The sequence below is a fragment of the Phaethon lepturus genome, unplaced genomic scaffold, assembly GCF_000687285.1.
Source record: "Phaethon lepturus isolate BGI_N335 unplaced genomic scaffold, ASM68728v1 scaffold36961, whole genome shotgun sequence".
NCBI lineage: Eukaryota > Metazoa > Chordata > Aves > Phaethontiformes > Phaethontidae > Phaethon > Phaethon lepturus.
This window is the reverse complement of record NW_010519193.1, coordinates 2,977-22,662: the sequence shown is the minus strand read 5'-3', so window position 1 is coordinate 22,662 and position 19,686 is coordinate 2,977. Positions and strand designations below refer to the sequence as shown.

The window sequence follows — 19,686 nt, the reverse complement described above, 5'->3', positions numbered from 1 at the left end:
ATGTCCTCTAGGATCTGTCACACGTCTGTCACAGTGGGTGACAGGCTGTCTAAGCTGAAAAGGCTTCAGATTCAGGTGACTTGGGTTTTATTTTGACCTTGAACGTTTTTCTCTTTGTATAGGTCTGATCCTATAGAAACCTACAGAGGCAGCTCAGACTGTTGGGTTGGTGTTGAGTGGTGGCTCTCTCCCATGTTAGTCTCTGTTTTCCCTCCTGCAGTGCCTGTGGGTGGCTTTAGCCTGGGCCATGGGACTTGTTTTCCTTCTTTGGGAAGGGAGTGTGCCTGAACAATACTGTTCAATGCTGGTTGAGGTGTAGTGTTTCTCCAAGAGTAATTTTGGGCTACTGCTGGCATTTTAAAGTGCCTGACCAGCCTCTTGTAGTGCCACCTACCTGGTCAAGTGGATGGTGGCAGCTTGCAGGAGGGTTTTGTCCCCGAGTGCTCAGCACCAGCCCATGTTGACAGAGGGGAGAAGGATTGGTGGCCCTGTCCATGTACCAAGTAAATCCCTACCATGTGCATGCAGCCACCTCCTCTCCAGTGGTTGCTGGAAAGTGCCTGCAGCCCCTTTTATGCCTTGCAATCGAGCAATAGCTTGACTCTGCTCTTGCATGTGTCCTCTGAGCAAGAAGGGACATGGAGAATGCAGCTCCTTGGGCTGGTTTGTGTTTGAGGTGAATTAAGAACTGTTGGTGATGATGGAGAAGCACAAGCATCATTAGCTAGAAACACCTTTGTCACCCCTGCTCGGCTTCTGTCTGCTTGTCCTCCCAGGGGTGCCTGGAGATGGACAGATGAGAGGACTGGACTTTGATTCCTCCCTTGAAGAAAAACACCTGGCTGAACGTGACCTTTCTGGTTAATTGTTTCTGTATTTTTCCCTGCTAAGGGACTTCCGCAGTTTCTGTAGAGCAGTTACGCTGTTCAGAGGCGGGCAGTTGGGCTGGTGTCTTGGATAGGAGATGTGTCCCTGTGCTGGGTTCAGGGCTACGGCAGGAGGCCCTCAAATGCTGAACCACTCCAGCGAGCGAAGGATCGCTTTTAAACTGCCGGCAGTTAAGCTTCATTCTTTTCAACTACGCAGATGAAACTTTTAAGACAAATACTCCAGTTCCAGTTTGATCTGTAATTTATTTGAATGCACAAGTTTTCCCTGAGGGCTTTTTCAGCTGGTGTGGGTGGGACAAGACAGACATCTAGTGGCTGCTTGGGACCATCATGGCACTGCCCAAGTACCACAGCAGCAACAGCAGCAAACCGAACGGTCCTGCCTGCTGTTTTGCTACATTTCCCAATTTACGTACTTACAGTAGATACTTCACAGCAGCGTGTCTACAAAAGTTTCATGTTTTGAGGAAAGACAAGTAGCTGTCGTGCCTGCGACAGTATATCAAACCCCAATTCTGCAGGAGCAGCAGTCCAATTTGGTGGCGTAACCTGAGAGAGGCACGTTGCCACGGACAAAAAGAGATATTGCAGTCCAGATCTGCATCTCCTCCTGGCTCCATCGCACAGGTTCCTGATAGCTCAACCTGACGGCACTGCTGGAGGAGGAGAGGATTGCTGCTCTCGCTTGCTGGCGTTAGGGAGCTGGAGCATGAGCGTGGTGAGCTCGGTCCAGCCAGCAGCGAGCATCCTGCCTCGGCTGCCAGCTCTGGTGACGGACGTATCCTGTCCTGTCTGCTCTTCCCAGAGCTGCAGCAAACACAGGGAGAGGTAAAGTGAGCCCCTGTCTGTGGGCAGACACAGAAGGATGGAGGAGAAGGGGAGAGAATTGCTGTGACTTGTTAGTTTGTTCCTGGCTGTTGCTGAAGCCTGAGGATTTATTTAGCCTGTCCAGAAGCCAGTACTGGAATGTGGCTGTGCAATAAACCAGTAACCCCTTCTAAAGTGCTGGTCCTGATGGAGAAAGTCACAGTGGTGTAGCTGTGTAAGGGTGAGCTTTAAACACATCGTGAACTGATCTGCAGCTGGTTCAGCTCATGCTTGCACACACAATCTGTGTGTGCTGGGCCGTTCTGGTTTTGGTTTTTTTCAATGGGTTTCTAGGTTTGTCTCATCATTTCTTTCTGTCAGTGTGATCACACCTTTCAGTTCCATGTGTGACGACTGGTGGACGTGACACACTGGAAATGCTTGTGCTTTTAGCACGTAGAGCCCCTTGCTTTGAAGAGTGTTGACTGTAAGCTGGTCTGCATTCCCAGTTCCCAAGAAGCCTGAGATCCAAGCAGTGCATATGTTCCGGTGTCTACTTGTAAGTATATGCATAGGTGGAAGATGGGAGGGGAACCCAGATTCCTGGTAGTGGTGATGAAGAGGAAATCATGGGTATCCAGCATACCAAGGGGAAACCAAGACATATTTGAAAGTGCTGAGAGTTAATATGCTATCACTTCAAGCGACAACTTAATGGCCTGTCTCACAGAGGCAAATTGCTTCTCTGAAGTTTCTAACAGCGCCTTTTCTCTCCAGAACCGGAGCCATCCACGTCGGTGACCGGATATTAGCGATTAACAATGTGAGCCTCAAGGGCAAACCGCTGAGCGAAGCCATCCACCTGCTGCAGATGGCGGGCGAGACGGTCACTCTGAAGATCAAGAAGCAGACGGAGAGTGAGTTGGGGAGCCTGGTTTGGGGTGGGAGGGCGAAGGCACATCCCAGCACGGACCCCAGGTGATGGAGTAGGTGGTGCTGTGGGTTTTCCTCCACGTGTTGTGGAAGGTGAGACGAGGCAGCGTGGTCAGAGGCATGGCTAGGGACAGAGGGAAAAGATGGGCATTTTTTTGACTCTGACTCACAGATTTTAAAAAAGGCAACTCAAGGGCTGTCTGTGGTACTGGGAAGAGACTAGACAGCAGGTTTATTGGTGGTAATAAATTTTTTTCAGATTGACACCTTGTGCTGTTGGTGCCATTCCTTGTGTGTGTTTCACATAAATATAACCCCCCCAAAATGAGCAGGGGCCTCTGAGCAGGTAGAATCCCTGAGAAAAAAAAATCCTTGAGAAAAAAACCAAACCACCTTTAATTCAACTTTTTGAAAGCAATTGGCAATAAAGCTTTTACACCCCTTTTTCTGACTCAGGGTCCTAAGATCATCTTTCAAAGCATCTACCTTCACTCTAGAAATCCCCTTCTCATTTCCCTGCCAAGCTCCCTGTGGCTTTTTCCTCTTGACATGGTATCAAAAAGCAGGAGCATACTTAGTACAGGCAGGGCACTTTTTGGGGGGACAGAGAGGAAGGATTGGCAAAACCAGGGAACACGCAAACTTTTCTTTCCAACTTCTTCGAATTCACAGCCAAACAGAGGCTTTTTCGTCAAGTTGAGAAAGTAGCTGGTGCATTCTGACTGCATTTCTGTCTCTCCCTACACCCAGTATTTTCTATCTTCTTTTGAGCTGTGCTGCTGCAGTCTCTAGGTGTAGCTGGACCTACCCAGCCAGTGGCCCACAGTGCTGTGGGAATTGGAAGAAATCAAGCGATAAAGCTCTTCTAAGCAAGAGCTGCCCATGGGATGTCTGTCCTGCATCTGAAAAGTAGCATCGCTCTTAAACATAGAACTTCTGTAGATCTCAAAGCAGTCTGTAAGTGTGTGGGAGTGCACCCATTTTACAAATGGAAGAAGCCCAGGCAGGGAGTGGTGACTTAGCAAATAGAGGTAGAACCGGGGAATTGATTCCTCTTCAAGAGACTCTGGTCTCATTCCCTGCAGCCAAGTGTCTTGATCCTTAGTCTGAAATACTCTTTTTTTTCCCCTGCTGACACTTAGCATTGTCACAGCCACTTGCTGAAATAATTGACATGCAAGTGCCGGTTGGAGACTTGTTAATCATTCTGAGAATGAAGCAGGTGTAATTGAAATTTCAAGGTAATCTTGAGTTAATCATAGTGAGCAATCTTCTGAATGCTTGGAAAATAGGGACTTTCAGGACACTGGGCTTTGTTTGGTAAAATAATCTGTCCTCATTGACAAATGCAGACTTTCAGAGAGCTTTTTATCCCAGCCTCTGTGAGTCAGAGATCCAGGGTGTGGATGGCTAACAGGATATCTAATCAACAAGGACTTTAAAATATTCAGTACAAAGAAATGCTTGTGCTGAGAAACCATTCCTTGCATAGCTTTTGCCTGAAAGGGAATTTGATATAATGATAACAAGGGCCTACTATTACTAAAATAATGAAAGGGAAGGTCTGAGCTTCATCATCCACATTCAGCTTTCCATTTTCCAATCACTAATCAGGGGAAATTCATCCTCAAAATACAAGGCCTAGGAGTTCCACTGTTGTCTTGAGACTGGATGAGTGGAGAGTCTCCACTCTTGGAGAAGTGGTGATTAGCCCTGAATTGATATGAGATTGTACACTCTTGGAAGGGGGCTATATCTTCAGCGGTGGTAGTTTGGGACCAGGTTGCATTGGAATCTCATTGAAACATCTGCTTATGACAGAAAATTTGCAGCCAGCACCCTGACTAGGTGCTGCTCTGGCACTGTTTGGGTCCTGTCCCCAAAGGCAGATAATGCCAGAAGCAATATGGCTGGACGCACTGCTGATCTCAGTAAAAAGGAGGCTGTCTGAGACCAGAGAAGCTATCGGCTATTGCTTGCAGAGGCCAACACTTGTCTGGGCAGAGCTGTTTGGAGGAAGCGTCCAAAGGCACAGGAAGATGTGCTTGTAAGTTGAGATTAGGTCACAACTCTCATATTTGGGAATCCTCAAATCCCCATGGTTGCTCCTTATATTCCATGTGCTAAAAACTCAGAAATGCATTTTTTCTTGATTCAGCTGAGATAAGAGTACTGTATGAAATCCTTTCAACTGTATTGCACAGGCCATTCTCAGATACTTTTGAAGAGCTAAAGAGTTTGTTCCAAAGACTAGTACCTGGGCTTGTTCCCATGTCAACATAACCCTTTCCCTGAGGCTTGCTCTTCATGCCTGCTAAAGAGGCATGTTCTGATTTCAGAATCTTATCCTAAGAAGCCGGGGAGTATAAACGAAGTGAGTGACCCAGAAGATGAACTGACGGATTCCCAGAAAACTAGCAAGCTGTCTGAGATATACTCCACCACAGTTCCTAGCGTGGACAGTGCTATGGAGTCCTGGGATGGCTCTGGCATTGATGCCGGGTATGGAAGCCAAGGTAAGCCAGGGTTGTCTTTTCCTAGGGGTCTCTGGGCCAAGGTGAAGATGGACAGAGCCTTTGAACCCGTCTGGAGACTGAACACAAGCCAAAGACTGAACATGAGTCTGACTGCATTTGCATGGCTTCTCACTTCCAGCAAGGAACAAAATATATTTTAAAATGCGGTCATGTGGTGCTCTGAGTTGATGCATCTGTTTTAGGTTTTTATTGGCACATTTATTCTGGATTATATGGCATCATACTGTTCGCAGCATTTTCAAAACCATTGCAGCACTTTATAATTCACATAATCAGAGGAAGTATTCACTGGCCATATGTCTTACAGAGTATTTGGTCCATAGCTCCCTTTTAATTCTCCAGAGAGGCCATGTAGAACATATTAATTCTCTCCATGATGTTTTAAGATCCACAAAAATGTCTTGTGACTAGAAGCACTTACTTAACAAAATAATTAGATACTTTCTTGTAGTATTACCCTCTAACTCTCCAGTGAGTGGTCAGATGAACACGTCTTCAAGGCCAGGTTTATTTGATTGTGGCTTCTGGCAGACATACGGAATTGGGATGGAGGATGCTCTAGTCGTGGGAATAGATTTTTACTTGGAGGAAAGCACTGGAAAATAGTTATTCCAGTTCAGATTTAGTGACGTAAGCCCATGCTGAAACAAAACAAAACCCTGAATCACCTCTGCAAAAGGAAATTGATGAAAAGACTGCTGTCCAGAACAGAATGTGAAAACAGGGAGGGATGCTTGCAGGAGCAGTGTTGCAAAGCACCTTCAATGTGCTGAGCAAGGTGCGTGCCTGTGCTCACTGCGCTCTCACTGAGAAAAGTTCAAAGGACAGCACCGCGTGGGTGTCTCTCTTCCACCATGCCTTCGTCTTCCTTCAGCCTTTGTTGGTCTGAAGTCTTATTTTGGGAGTGCAGTTGGGACTGGAGGCTTCGTTAAGGAGGAATCCCCTGGTCTTCATAATGCTGTAGTCCTTCTCTATCTAACTGAATGTTAATACAAGTTGGACGTTGGATTTAGCAAAGTGATTGCTTTTACTGGTAAATTGAGAACAAGTAATTGAGCATTAAGCCCCAGGGAGAAGAGCTGATGCCAAGTTGCCCAACATCCATAGAATGCACCTTTGCTTCAGGGGCTCTCTTGTCTTCCCTGGTAACTGCATTGGGCTGCATGGTGGTGTGCTGTGCTGGCTGGCAATAGGGATCCTGAGGCGCAGGGAGATGGGCACGCCGGGTCGCCCATGGGGTGGACAGGGAAGGCAGGATGCAGAGAGACCTGGGACACACAGATCCTGGAGGTCGGGGTTTACGCCCCAAATGGAGAACCATAGATCAGGCTCTGCAGCCTTGTGGGTTTTAGGTTCATCCACAGCTTTAGGAAACTGCTCAGGGAAGGGTTCAGGCGAAGGAGCTGTGCTGGGCCTGGTGGGAACATGCCACCAGGTGGCTCTGAATCCCAGGGATCCAGCCCGTCTCCCTGGAAGGAGGAGGTGAATCTGGTGGCACCCAAGTGACAGCTCTGCACACATAGCCCTGCGGTCCCCAGCCCCCTACGCCCAACCCACGCCTGCTGCCCACCCGCTGCAGGGACCTGCGTCCAGGGACCTCGTTCTGCTCTGGCAGGCAGCGAACACTCCTGACTGCTGTAAGATGTTGGCAAGCACTTTTCTGGGGCTCCCTCCAGAGCAGTCTAACCTTTAAAAACACACAGAGGAAACGCTCAGCTAAGTGAAATAACAGGTCTTGGCATTTTCAAAGAAAGTGCTGGCGTTGTCTTTGGGTATTTCCAGTGCTCTTAGCTGTTTGGGAGGTCAAGTCTCCCTTAATTATGTGTTTCTCCGTTACCTCTTCCTGTCCACTTGGCACAGCGCGTGATGGAAGCATATGATGTTTCTTGGAAAGGCTGTAAAGATTTCTCTGAAGCATTGAATGGGCAGCAGGAGGTGGGCAGGGGACTCGGGAGATTTATTTCCACTGCAGATGGCACTGACACTGCTGAGGAATGCTCTGTTCTGGAAGGTTTCTGTCCAGGCAGCTTCTCGTGAGACCTGGGGATCTTGTGACTTGGTAGTGTTGGATTTGCATCTCCAGAGTAAGACACCGCAGTACAGGGGAGTCCTTAGGGGCAGACATCGCGAAACTTGTCTGATTCCATCCTAATGGTCTGTATTGATCTCCTATCAAATGTGGTACAGATGAACCTCCCCTTCTCTCAAGCCGGCAGAGTTTTTCCTCCTGTTCCTTGTCTTTCACACACGTGTCCCTGAAGCAGTTTTTTCTACCTGCACCAGCTGATCCTGAAGGCATGGGAGGGCTCTGGCGGCTGTGGGAACTGGCTGTCAGCTCTCGAGATGAGGGCTGGCTTTTCCTCATTTACCACTGCTGAGCACACTGGAGCTGGTGACCACCACCAGGTACCCTCAGCACCACCACCCCTGTTGAAGGGAGGCTGTTGCATCAGGCTGCTCTGGATGCAGTTTCTTTGCTGCTCTCCTTCTATATCCTATCACTTTCTTTCAGCTGTCCAATAAGTCCCAAAGGAAGCTGAGAATCTAAATAAAGATTTATTTTTTTCCTAATAGAAATTAGGCTTCAAAACAAATGGCGTTGGGTATGCTGAGGGAGGCTTGGTAGCATCTTCTTTTTACCTTTTGAAGGACTTGCTGCATTTAAAGGTGGTTGCTTCAACAGCACAATTTCTGTTGAGTTCAGCGTGGAAATAAGAGCAGTTAACTAAGGTTGGAGCTTGCTGAGGATAGGATCTGCATCTGTGGGTATGTGTAGTCCCAGATCTGTGGATCCCAGAAGTGGTGGAGCAAAGGAGAAATGGGGCACCTTATGACAGGATCCCGAGAAGATGCTTTGGTTAAAGCAAGAAGAGATGGGAAGAGCAACCTCGACGGCTGCAATGGAAGCAGTATGCAATCCAGATGGCCTCAGGTTTGGGACTTGGGGAAGGAGGCTCTCCTGGCTCAAGATTTTCTGACCAGGTATTACCCTCTCTTCCACCACTCCCCCTCCCCTTGCCTTCCCTAGGTACATACATACCTCAGGCTGCAGGCATAGCCCTCCATCCACATGAATGGAGACACAGCCGGCAAAAGAGCAGCACACCTCCGGGGGACCCCAGGAAAAACTACCCCTACATGGATGGAAGCTTCAGTGAAGATGACTGGGACAAGCCCAGCAGGTATGGAGGAGTGGGAGGACGCAGGGAGGCACATCTGCAAATGTGGGTGTTGCTGCACAGGGACAAGGGGGCATGGGAATGTGATGGAGCGGTCAGCATTGTCCCCATCTTGGCATCAGGCAGCCATGGGAAGGGGTGCTGTGGTGGTGATCTGCTCTGTTGAACCACCTCCACATTGCCAGGTTACCCTGTGTGTAGCTCTGTGGCACCTCTGCCATGGCCAGGTGGCATTTGTGTCTGGAGTTAGGGCGGTCTCAGCTGCATGGACCACAGGCTCCTGCTATGTACAGGCTGCAGTGTTTTCATAGTTTAGGTGTAATAAATAGATATGGTCAGGGGTGTCCCCACATGTGTTGCCCAGACTTTTTCAAGTGAGGATGCAGCTTCACAACAGCTCAATGCCACAAAGCCAAAAAGGCCAGCCAAAGTTCTTGGAGGACCAGTATGAGGTTGTGTGTCCAAGTTAAAATCCTCCAGAGCTGTGGCTGGACATCTCTCTCCATCACACTTTGGCCCTTCCAACACCACAAACAAAGCCACACTGAGCGAGCATGGTCAAGTCAATCCCCCGGCTCAGCCAGCATGGGAGAAATCCTGCAAGACCTCCTGAGCCTGTGGAGGAGGCTGCAGCTGAGCCACGCACGGTGGAAAAGCCTCGTTGCTTTGTAACTAACCCTCTCCTCGACATTCTCCAGAGTCCCCACAGTTGTGTGTGTCGTGTTGTTACTGTCAGTTCTTTTTTTTCTTATTTTTTTCCTTAACTTTTGTTTGTCCAAACAAAACCCTTAGAACATCTCATGGCCATTTCCACCTATTTAAAGATGATCAAACTGGCAGGAAGGCTGGCAGCAGCGGAGACTTTGTTCTTGTTTTGCCTCTCAGCAAGAGCCGGCTTGCAGAGGTCGTTGATCCCTCGTGGCCCTCGCGGCGAGGCTGCCGACAGCTGAAGTTAGCAAATCTGAGCGCTCGAAGCCCTGTGTGTCCCTAATGAGGGCTTCGAGCCCTGATGTCAAAGTGCAAGTGAAATGCTGCTGAGCCCTTTTTATTAGGGAGAAAAACAAAATGTCTTTGACCCTGGCTGCCTTCAGCCTGGAAAAACCTGCTGACCCAGTGGTGTGAGAGCCCATACTGATTCATCCACGTCCTGGACATGTTTGTTATATTGCTGATCTGAGAGGCAAGAAACTGGTAACTGGAAGGGACGTTTGCCTCCTTGGGAACCTGGGAGCAGAGGAAGGAAATGAGTTAGGGAAAAGAATTGAAAATGCCTTTTGGAGGGAAATTTTGGTTTGTTTTTATAAAGTCTTGCTGGGTGTTTTTTTGACCTTTCTGCCTGGTGTAAAGGCTACTGTCCTTTAAAAGCTGATGAAAAGTAGGGGGTAAATTTACAGCACAATAAGACATGTCAGATACTGCTTTCTCCAGGCAGGCCATAATCCAACAAGGAGCAAAAGCGTGTGTGTGTAAGTTTATGTCTTTATGTAAGTCTGTGACAGACTCCCATTTAAACCAGTGGATGGAAAGCAAAGCATGTCTAAAGACTTTGCAGTTAATAGAGATCTGAAAAAAATCTCTATTATCAGTCTAAGGGGTCATTATATATTTAATGGTCAACCTCTCTTTGACTTGTACTCAAGTAAAATGTTTTGACTTTGCTAAGTGGCTCTGGTGGATGAGCATCCCTTGCCATCTGCAGCACTGAAGACCATGAAGCCATGAAAGATGCTGCCAGATGTTGCAGAGGTGGAGCCTCGTCCATGCAGCTCCTAATAAGATGTGTGGAAGATGCATTAGGGCTGCTCTAATGTCACTGTCGCCTTGGGATGTCTCCCCATGACACATTAGTGGGTTTATCGTGACCTTGATTTAACACTGTGGAGAGTCTCCTTCAAGAGGCTTCTGTTAAACTGAGCGCTGATGGTCTCAGTTTTGCACAGAGCCTGGTGTTCAGCAAGCAGTGTCTGGTGTGACCTACTTCTCTGGCTTGTTCAGAGGACTTTAGCATGTTTAATTGCTATTTGCTTTAGAAGTCTAAGAATTTAACCTGGCTTGTGGTCAGAGATAAGAGATGCTGAAACTGCCAAGGTTGGAAATTGCAGAACCCCCAGCGTGACACACGGTGTTATTAACATGTGTTTGTACCAGCTTGAGAGAGGTTCTCTCTGTCCTTACTCTCTGTTGTAGACAGAACTGGTGGCAATTTTTACATGGCTGTAGGTGCCATGACTGTTATATAGCAACAAAAAGAGACCTCCTGAAAGTAACGGCTCAGTTCCCTGGCCATCCCAAAGCAAGTAAGACTCAGTTTGTATGGGTTACACATGACACTGTCGATATTGCTGGCTGTAGTGCGTGTTTACTTGTCCAGCCCAGGGCAATCATTTTTATATACATCTTTGCATTATTTATTCTCATAGAGACCTAATGTATTTCTCATTTTCTCACCATGTCTGTTACCCTCTGTGTTTTTCTCTCTCTTCTCAGGTGTTCTGTGTCTCAGATCTGAGCTCTATCCCATCAGCCTTTGTACTAACAGTCTCTGAGGCTCCTGGTTTACCCATAACGCATCCTTTTTTCTTTCACTTCTCTATTTCACCAAAACGTCTTCCTAAACCTACAATCTTCCTACAGGCACTTTTTAATTTACCCTTTGAACTTTGACATTACTACACCAACTTAATTCTTCCTTTGAAGGACACTTGCCCCGTTAGTAAATGCATGGAGGTCTCGTATTCGGACTTTTGTCTGAAAAGTTCATATTGTTTGCTTTTGTATATGAAGACTCTTCAAGTCTCTGCTTTTACTGGTGAGACACTTGCTGTAGCCTTGCGGCTTTCATCCCGCTGCAGAAGAGTGCTGACAATGTTTGGTTCCTACGTTACAACAGATACCCCAACCGCCAAAACGGCCTTGAGACCACTCACGAGGATAGTTTTTGGCGTGTTTTTGGAGAAGCTTTGGAGGATTTGGAAACATGCGGCCAGTCTGAACTTTTGAGGGAGATTGAGGTAATTCACTTTCTGAATTTGCTGCTGATCTGACTGTTTTGCCTTGCTGTAAATGTTAGACTGTTTCCACGGATCTGTTCATTGCCTGTAGCATCCCTGTGCTGCCAGTGGTGTGAAGACAGGTTTGAGTTTAATCTATGTTAGTGTTTGTGCTAATGGATAACTATGTCTCATTAGACAGTTGCTTGCATGCACTTTTTTCCCTGAGCCAATGACTTCCCGACCAGGAGCTCCATGCTCTTTTTGCAAACCGTTGCTGGCCAGCAGTCTGCATGTGACTGTTGGCAAACCTTCCCTACCAAACGGTAAAGCCTCTGCTTGGAAAGATACTCTCTGTCCAAAGCACTCAAAGGCCAAGCAAAAGGAGCCCCCCAAAACCCCACTGGGACTGAAGCCTTGGCTTGCCTCAAGTATAGACAGGCCCGACATACGTCTTGCATTCAGCTGTCACTCTGCCGGAAACTGTTTCAGTGAAATAGGTAATTGGAAGCTTTTCAGCCAGCCTTCCCCATGGAAAAATCTGAAAAGTAATTGTTTCCTGCAGAAATAAAGGTGTTTCCTCTCTTCACAAACCACTTTCTCTTTTCTTTATCCAAAACACTCTGGAGGTCATGTTATTGTGTCCGGTTATAGGATGGGGATCCTGGATTTCTAAGCTGTGGGATGCAAATAAAGGTCTCCCCCGAGACTGCTGAGCAGCGGGAAGCAAACCTGCCCGGCAGGATGGGACCCGTGGTGCTGCCCTCCCCGGTGCCGCTCCCGCAGCCCAGAGGGAGGAGTGGGACCCCGCGAGCCCCTCTCTGCCCTTGCCTTCTGGGGGCGAAGGACTGGGGGGAGCTCGCTGGGTCGTGCCCTCCATCGCGCCCAGTGGGACTGTTTTTATGCACAATTGCATATTGCTTATAGGCTTCAGAGAGAAAAGGCAATTTCTGAATAATTGGAGGTGGAAAAGGAAAGTCCTGTTTTGCTTTTTATGTGAAAATATTGGTGACAAGGGACTTAATGATTGTTCTTTCCTCCTTGATCTTTAGCAACTGTAAGTGGGGGAGGAAATCTCAATTAAATTTATTGTGCTGAAGCACGAAACATTGTATTTGTCATCTTAACTGTGCAAGAAAATGCTGACTTAAAAAAAAAAAAACAAAACAAACAAGAAACAAACCCCCAAACTCCCCATCCCCCCCAAACTCCCCATCCCCCCCAAACTATAACTTCTTCCCTAGATCACTTATTTCCTGGACCTGAATATATTTAGAAATGAGTTTAGGCAGCCACTGTCAACCTTTCTGAACTGTTGTTGACTGCATAATGGCTGACATCTACATGCCAAAGAAGGGATTTGTTGGGTTACTGTGAAATGCTGGGACAGGGAAAATACCTTTCTGCCCAGTCCTTTTCCAGGGATCCATGGTGCAGGCATGCGTGGGCTTTTGATTCATGCTGTTTTAAGTCTTTGGAGCTTTGACAGTTGTAGCAATGCTTTAAAAAGATGTAAAGAAATTTTACAAAAAGCTGAGCAGCTCTAGGATTTTGGTGTATTTAGCACGTTTCTAGAATATTTTTGAAAGTTCTGGGGACAAAAGGAGAGTGCTGTGTTTTCAGAAGAAGACTGATGGGTTTCAACTCCCCTTTTATCTAATCCAAAGTACCGCTGACCTGTTCCTCTCTCTCCGTGTGCCCGTCTTCCCCAAGGTGTGGTGTGGAGGTGTGATGTTCATTGGAGCTCTTGCTGTATCACAAGTTTCTAAGCCCCAGCTCCTGGCCTCCTGTGATTTTATGACAGTCACAGATTATTTTTTTTTTAATATTTTTTTTCTAAATTTGCCCCTTCATGCTCCACATTAAAAAAAGAATAAAAGTCACGCAAGATGACACAAGATAGCCTGGGAACAGGTTCACACACAGTAATAATCCAGTCCCAGACTATGGGGTATGGGTAGAAACAGGCTTTTTCCAGTATGTCTAGTGGAGCCTGTGTCCCCACTTTGCTTTGAGACCCACCAAGACATGGGGAAAAATAATGTGGGGCAGCCACAGGCTGAAGAAGTCCAGAATTGCCCTTTCTGCTCCTTGCACTTCCACCCAAAGCACCTAGCAAATTGCTTATGATGCTGCAAGGAGTATTTAAATACCTTGAAGATAGGGAAGGAGTCGAACGCTGTAGGAGCGGTGTGCCGTTGGGTACTGGCCAGTTTTGGTATTTGCAGTGCATGAGGGAGGACAGCAGCACGACGTGCACGGACCTTTCTATTCTCCTCCCTGGCTCTGCAACGCTGGTGGTGGTACGGCATGGCACGGCCTTCTCGGGTTCTTGGGAGTGTGGGGCTGCCTGAGATCGATGAACAAACATACCCTGGTTGGCTGTACTGCTGTTTGCTAAACTGTATTTCAAGTATGTGGTAACTCAACGTCCTTCCAGCATGTAGCAGGTATTTGAGTTTTGTCCAAACTCGAGCTGATTAAGTAATTTTTGTGTGAAGACCTGAAAAGTGCAAAGCTAAAAGGTTTTCTGTATTTTATCCATCCTTATTTGGGATAATGTAGGTACTGCTGGCATTTTCATGCTGCCACCAGAATTCACTTTATTTGCCTTTGTTGCATCTTGGAGCAAAGACCTGGAGGGCCTTGATTAGAGATTTAGTCAGATGATATTTCCTCTGTGCACAGGAGCAATTGCTCTTCGGCTTGTCATATCTAGCATTGCTGCATTTTGCTATCTGTGCTAACTTTGCTATCCCTACCTTTCCTTTTCTTTCTTCTACCTTTTGATATTTAATGGGACTGCAGAACCTTGGAGCCTGAACTTTGAAATGACAGTTTTCATTACACTGTTTAAATGGACTCTGTGACCTGGAGCCAGTTGAGCTTCCATAGACTGGATTCTTGACTCCTTCATTAGCTTTGATCAGTGTAATCTCATTAGTGAAAAGCATTGCCAAATGGAGTAGAATCTACTTAGGGCCAGCTTTTAATGGATGCTATCAAGGATGACCAGGCCTAAATACTACTTAATTTCATATTTTTAACTCAGTTTTGCTTAGTGAGGGCTCCCATTTACTGACAGATAAAATCCTAATTTCTCTGCTGAATTGGCCTCAGTAGAGTCCAAGCTATTGACTTCCCTGGGCCATTGCCAGCCCTGGGCAATGCTGACGGTGAGCTGCAGCCTGCAGGGGCAGGCTGAAGAGCCAGGCAGATAGTGTTTCCTCCGCGAGCCCCCTGAGGTTGGGATGTCCATCCTGCTTGACTACCAAGAAGATTCCTGCACAAGATGAGGCCTGCCTCGCCCTGTTTGTGTAGAAGGGGTCATCAAAAAATAAGGACATGCTTCACAAATGTTTCCTTTTGAGATAAAGCTCCATGTTGCTGGCAGCAAGTTCCCTGAGGTCTGGAAATGGCTTTTATAGCTAATTTGAAGAGCTTCTTGGTACTTACTTTCCTGATTAATGAGAGCAATGTTGCACCCCTGTTGTTGTCTATGCCACTTTTGTTGCTGCGTGGTCCATCTCTTCCTGCTGCTGGCTCAGCAGAGTGACTTTGTGCCCTCGCCTTACAGGCATCCATCATGACAGGGAGCGTGCATAACCTGGGGCTGGAGGGCAGCAAGCTGCTCCTGGACTCTGTCAACCCATCAGGACTGAGCCCATTGAGGAAAGCAAACTCCAGCCGTGATGACGGACAGACCGAGGGCAACAGCTCCCCTGCCAAGAAGAACGAGAGGAACCTGGACATGAAGAAGGTCGAGAAGGAAATGCAGGAAATCATGTCTCCTACCCCTCTCGAGTTTCACAAGGTCTGTGCTGCCAAGGGTTAGTCTGGTTGTGGCACTGCGGTACGTCAATGGTAAAAGCTGTAGAAGCTTTGCAACCTTGTAGAAAATCTCCTTTTGTTCAGACACCCGCAGAAAATCTTCCTTGTTAAAGCTGGCCCCCACCAAGGTCTTCAGCAAAGGTTTCCAGAGGCTCAGGTTAAGAGGAAGGGGCCTCTTTGGACGAGTAACAGGATTTAGCTGCCATGCTTCAGTTGTGTTTAAACCTGTGCTTTGCTGTTTCCCTTTATTTTATGTGGTTTCTAGGTCCTTGTGTTCTGGAGTTCATTAATTGGTGCTACAGACACAGGCGAGAGAGCTCCAAGTACGGTCCCATGGAGACCCATCAACCCTTTTCCAGTGGCACACTCCATTCAGTAGGCCACTTTTCTCAGAAAAAAAAAAAACTTATAATAACTTAAAATTAACTTATTTTCCCTCCCTTTTCACTCCACCTCTATCCCTTCCTGAAGGGGCACAAATGGTAGGACTTCAGTGGTGGGGTACTTGTTTGAATTCAGTACCCAGCTGAATGTAGCCAGTTTAAGCATGGTGCAAGGCAACGGTAATTAGAAGAAGTAATTAACTGTAGATGTTGTTCATGCAGAATGCAGGCAGGGAAGGGAGCTGGAGAGATTTCAGAAAATTTGATTGCCTTTTTCTTGTCTAATGTGACTTTAGAACGAAAGCTGCAGTTACAGTAGCTGGAAAAAACAACTTTTTCGTGTTTGATCTGCTCCTGTCCTTCAGGGCATGGCAAATGTGTCTTTAAATAAAACTCCTTCGTACCTGAAGGAGGGGAGCTGTGTAATTAGGCATGTTACAGGGTGACTCTTCGTTCTGCTGGAGCATCTGGTGTTGGCTCTGTTTGGAGATGAGGTTGAGGCCAGGTGGGCTGCTCCTGTGCGTCATCCTGGGCACTGTTCTTCCCAAGGACCACACATCCATGAGGGTCACCCAGCCAAGAACGCAGTGATGGAGTTAGAGCCTCATGGAAGAGATGCACTCCCAGTTCATGGGAGGCGAAGGGAGATTTTGGTGGTGTTGGGGAATCAGTTGTCCCTGGCTCCCAGTGTTACCCCATGGCAAGATACACTTCCAGCAGTACACCCCTCCTTTAGACGAGTCCAAAGCGTGACATACTCAATGGAAGGGCCATGAGGTTATCCAGTTCTTGTCCTCAGTACATCAGCACTTACTGATCCAAATTTTCTGAAAAGAACTCATCAATAATATGGAGAAGTTCAGATGTTCTTGCTGGGTAATATATTAAAGATGAGCTGTCTTCGCATTTGACACACTATCTTGACAACTCTTCATGAACATGTTGATTTTTCATGTGTTGGTCTGGCATACACAGAGGTTGCACAGCATAGCTTGGGCCAGGGAAGGTGATACTCCATTAACAACACTTGCTTTGTTGCTCCTTGCATGAAATATGGCAGCTCAGTCTGTATTACACTGCTTGCATTTCCTTCCGTGTCCAAGGGAGAGGGACTGTTGTGTGGTTGGTTATATGCCGGTCACCAAAGGTCCATGCAACCTGTCTAAACGGATGATGTCTGGTAGATATGGCTCAATCTATATTAGCTGCCCAGGCTAAGAAAAATGTGCCCAAGAGACCCAGAGCAGAATTGCTGTAGGTCCACACACATTACCTATGCTATTCCTGTCCTCTCCTGTACATCTCCTCCTGCCTCTGCTGCATTAAAACATGTGTTCTCTTTCTGCCCCTCCAGATGACACTCCACAAAGACCCGGAGAGCGAAGACTTTGGATTCAGTGTGTCGGACGGCCTGTTAGAAAAAGGTGTCTATGTAAATATGGTCCGTCCGGATGGGCCAGCAGATCAGTGTGGCCTCAAGCCATATGACAGAGTGCTTCAGGTAATAAATGCAAAATGCAATTCTGGAGGCTGGGACGGAGTGAATGAGTGGCTGAGAGGAAGAGAGAAGTGAGACCCATCCATGGCAGCACTAACTTTAATGAAAGGTAATAGTTAGCCAACTAGGTGAGCACTTAGCCACCAAGCACTCAATGAGACCTGTGTTTTATAATGAGAAATCACTAGGTGGTACCCCTAGGTTACACCTATTCCAGGACACAGCCTGCCTGGCACTGGCCTTTTTGAGCTCAGGCAGCTCAAAACAACCGAAAAGCTGTGTTGCTTCCCCCTCTCACCCTCAGTCCTTTTCCTATCATGTAAGAGGGTGATTTTTGGATGAACTAGATTGTATTGACTAATACATGTTCCTGCAAAGCCCCCTGTGGAGCTAAGTGGTATTCATGAAGTACTGTGCATGCCTTTGACAACTAAAAGAGTCTTCTAGGAAACACATCCTTCAAGCAAAGTGTTTTTCATGGATCTTTTTCTTTGAAAGATACTTGATCTGAAATAGCTGATGCAGAAACAGAATAAAAACTCTGGTCAAAAGAACAGTCTCTAATAAATGTGAGCTGGGCGTATTGGACTACCAGAGGGACAGTGAGAGCACGGTGAGTTTTGGAGATTGGAGAGGAGCTTTATATGGATGAAAAAACAACTATTTTAGCCTTGGGGCAACTCAAACAGCAACTGAGAAAGTGCAAACCCAATGGAAAAATTGCCACCGTTTGGAAATGCAGATACGGTGACCATATTTGGAAACTCTCAGAAAGATGTTTAGTTTTACTAATTTCTAGGCGGGGGTTGTTAGCAGTAGGATTAGAGCCAATATATGGTTGTACATCAGGTAACTGGAGAACTGGCAGCGCTGTGGGGAACCTTGTTTAAGCTTGTTATGGTCTCTAGCCAGTTGGCTGCTATACAATTATTCCTTCTCGGCTTCAAATAAAAGATGGTGCAAGAATGAACAAGAAGCTAATTAGGCTCTGGGCTGCCTTTCTGTTGAATGTTGGATGTGTTGCTTTTTGCGAGTGCCAAGTGCTCTGGGAGGTGTGCCTGAAGTCCTAAACAAAGCGGCGTGGAGACTTTCGACATCCCCCTTCCGCATGCTGCGCCGCATGGCTCACACCTACAAGAAGACGAGGCGATTGCCATTGCGTTGATGTGTGGAGTTGTGAATGAGGGATTGCAGACCTGGTACAGGCAACTGCCGGCAAGAAGTACAGAGGTGCATTGCTGAGGATGCTTCACAGTGCTGCTCATTAGGGGCACGATGATGTGCCCGAACGCCCGCGAAACGTCTCATCTCAGCTGTAACAGACCTTCTGCTTCTTGGCTGGCTGGATTAGCTGGAGCGTAGCGTTGCACTAATGCACTCTTCCACTGGAACTGCCTGGCTGGTGTAGAGCAAAGGCAGAACAAGCTCCTGGCTTATCTCTCCTCGTCCACGTGTGGTCTAGAAATTGTCCTTAAGTTGCTACGCTGTAAGGAGCACTACTGGGGTCAACTTTGTGGCCACCAGCTAGAGCAGGGGGACACTGCCACCATCACAGAGCTCAGCTCCATGGGCATACATTAATGCTGGGAAAGGGTTTTGGGTGGAAGTGCATGGACTCATCCAGCCCCTACCCAGAGAAGGAAGCAACACCTGGCCCCAGGGGTTATGTTTGCTCTAAAGGTGGGCAGGAAATTCCTTTCTCCCTTCCCTGTTTTCCCTTCCCATGCCGTTTTCCAGCTCCTGCCATCCCAGAGCTGTCATGGCACCAAGCCCAGGTGCTCTGGTAGCTGTAGGCGAGAGAGCTGGGGTGGTTCTTGCAGGTGACCCAGCCTGGAAATGTGCTTCAAGGTCTGCAAGAGGCAGCAGTATCTGTATTGGTATCTGCTGAATCCTGCAGAGAGAATTTGCAGCTGCCTTCTGAGCCCATGTGAAATGCATCCGGACTCCTGAAATGAAGGATGTAAATGGAGAGAGGAGAAGCAGAAACTGTTCAGTGCAGTCTCAATTTACTGCTGGCTGAGCTGGAAAACGGTTGGCAGAAGCCTCAGGGTCTAAGCTGTATTTGTTTTCTAGGCGCTGAATATGCCACATCATGGATTTAAAGCCAGTAAAAGCCATGATGGCAAAAAAATAATGGAAAATGGCAACCTTTCTCCTACAGGATTGAACTGGAGAATTGGTTCTGAGCCTTGCAGTGTTTAATGCTTGTAATACTGCCCCAGGCACCGGGGGTCAGGGTTTATGCCTGATCCAGACTTTTTTCCCCCCTTTCTATACCAGTTATTGCATCATTTCTCAGCTAAGCAAGGATGTGCTCAGCCTGAAAGGGTGCTGGCACTCTGCTCTGCTGTGAACCTGGAATCAGGGACACCCAAGAGTTGTGTGTTTTCACAGGTGTGGGTTTAGCACCAGCCTTGCATTTTCTGACTAACAAACATGGTCTTTCTGTTGTTCCTCCCCATGGCATGTCCTAAATCCATCCCGGCAGGTAAACCGCGTCCGAACGAGAGACTTTGACTGCTGTCTGGCTGTTCCCTTGATTTCGGAGGCTGGAGATAAGCTGGACCTGGTGATTAGCCGAAACCCCTTGGCCCTGGCTGCCAACGCTCCCCCGGAGAGGAAGGGAGAGCCGCCGGGG

The 19,686-nt window shown here is 47.4% G+C and overlaps 1 protein-coding gene across 1 annotated transcript in view; it reads left to right on the top strand.

Annotated features, from left to right (window-relative positions):
• Positions 1–19,686, top strand: part of GRIP2 (glutamate receptor interacting protein 2) — a gene marked incomplete at its 5' end in the record, with an annotated part of 45,119 nt that overhangs the window by 25,318 nt on the left and 115 nt on the right. Inside the window, 7 exons of the mRNA XM_010296967.1 lie at positions 2,475–2,614; positions 4,970–5,146; positions 8,196–8,349; positions 11,237–11,357; positions 14,914–15,150; positions 16,905–17,051; positions 19,537–19,681. Coding sequence (XP_010295269.1) covers positions 2,475–2,614; positions 4,970–5,146; positions 8,196–8,349; positions 11,237–11,357; positions 14,914–15,150; positions 16,905–17,051; positions 19,537–19,681 — 1,121 coding nt within the window. The remainder of the gene's footprint in view (positions 1–2,474; positions 2,615–4,969; positions 5,147–8,195; positions 8,350–11,236; positions 11,358–14,913; positions 15,151–16,904; positions 17,052–19,536; positions 19,682–19,686) is intronic.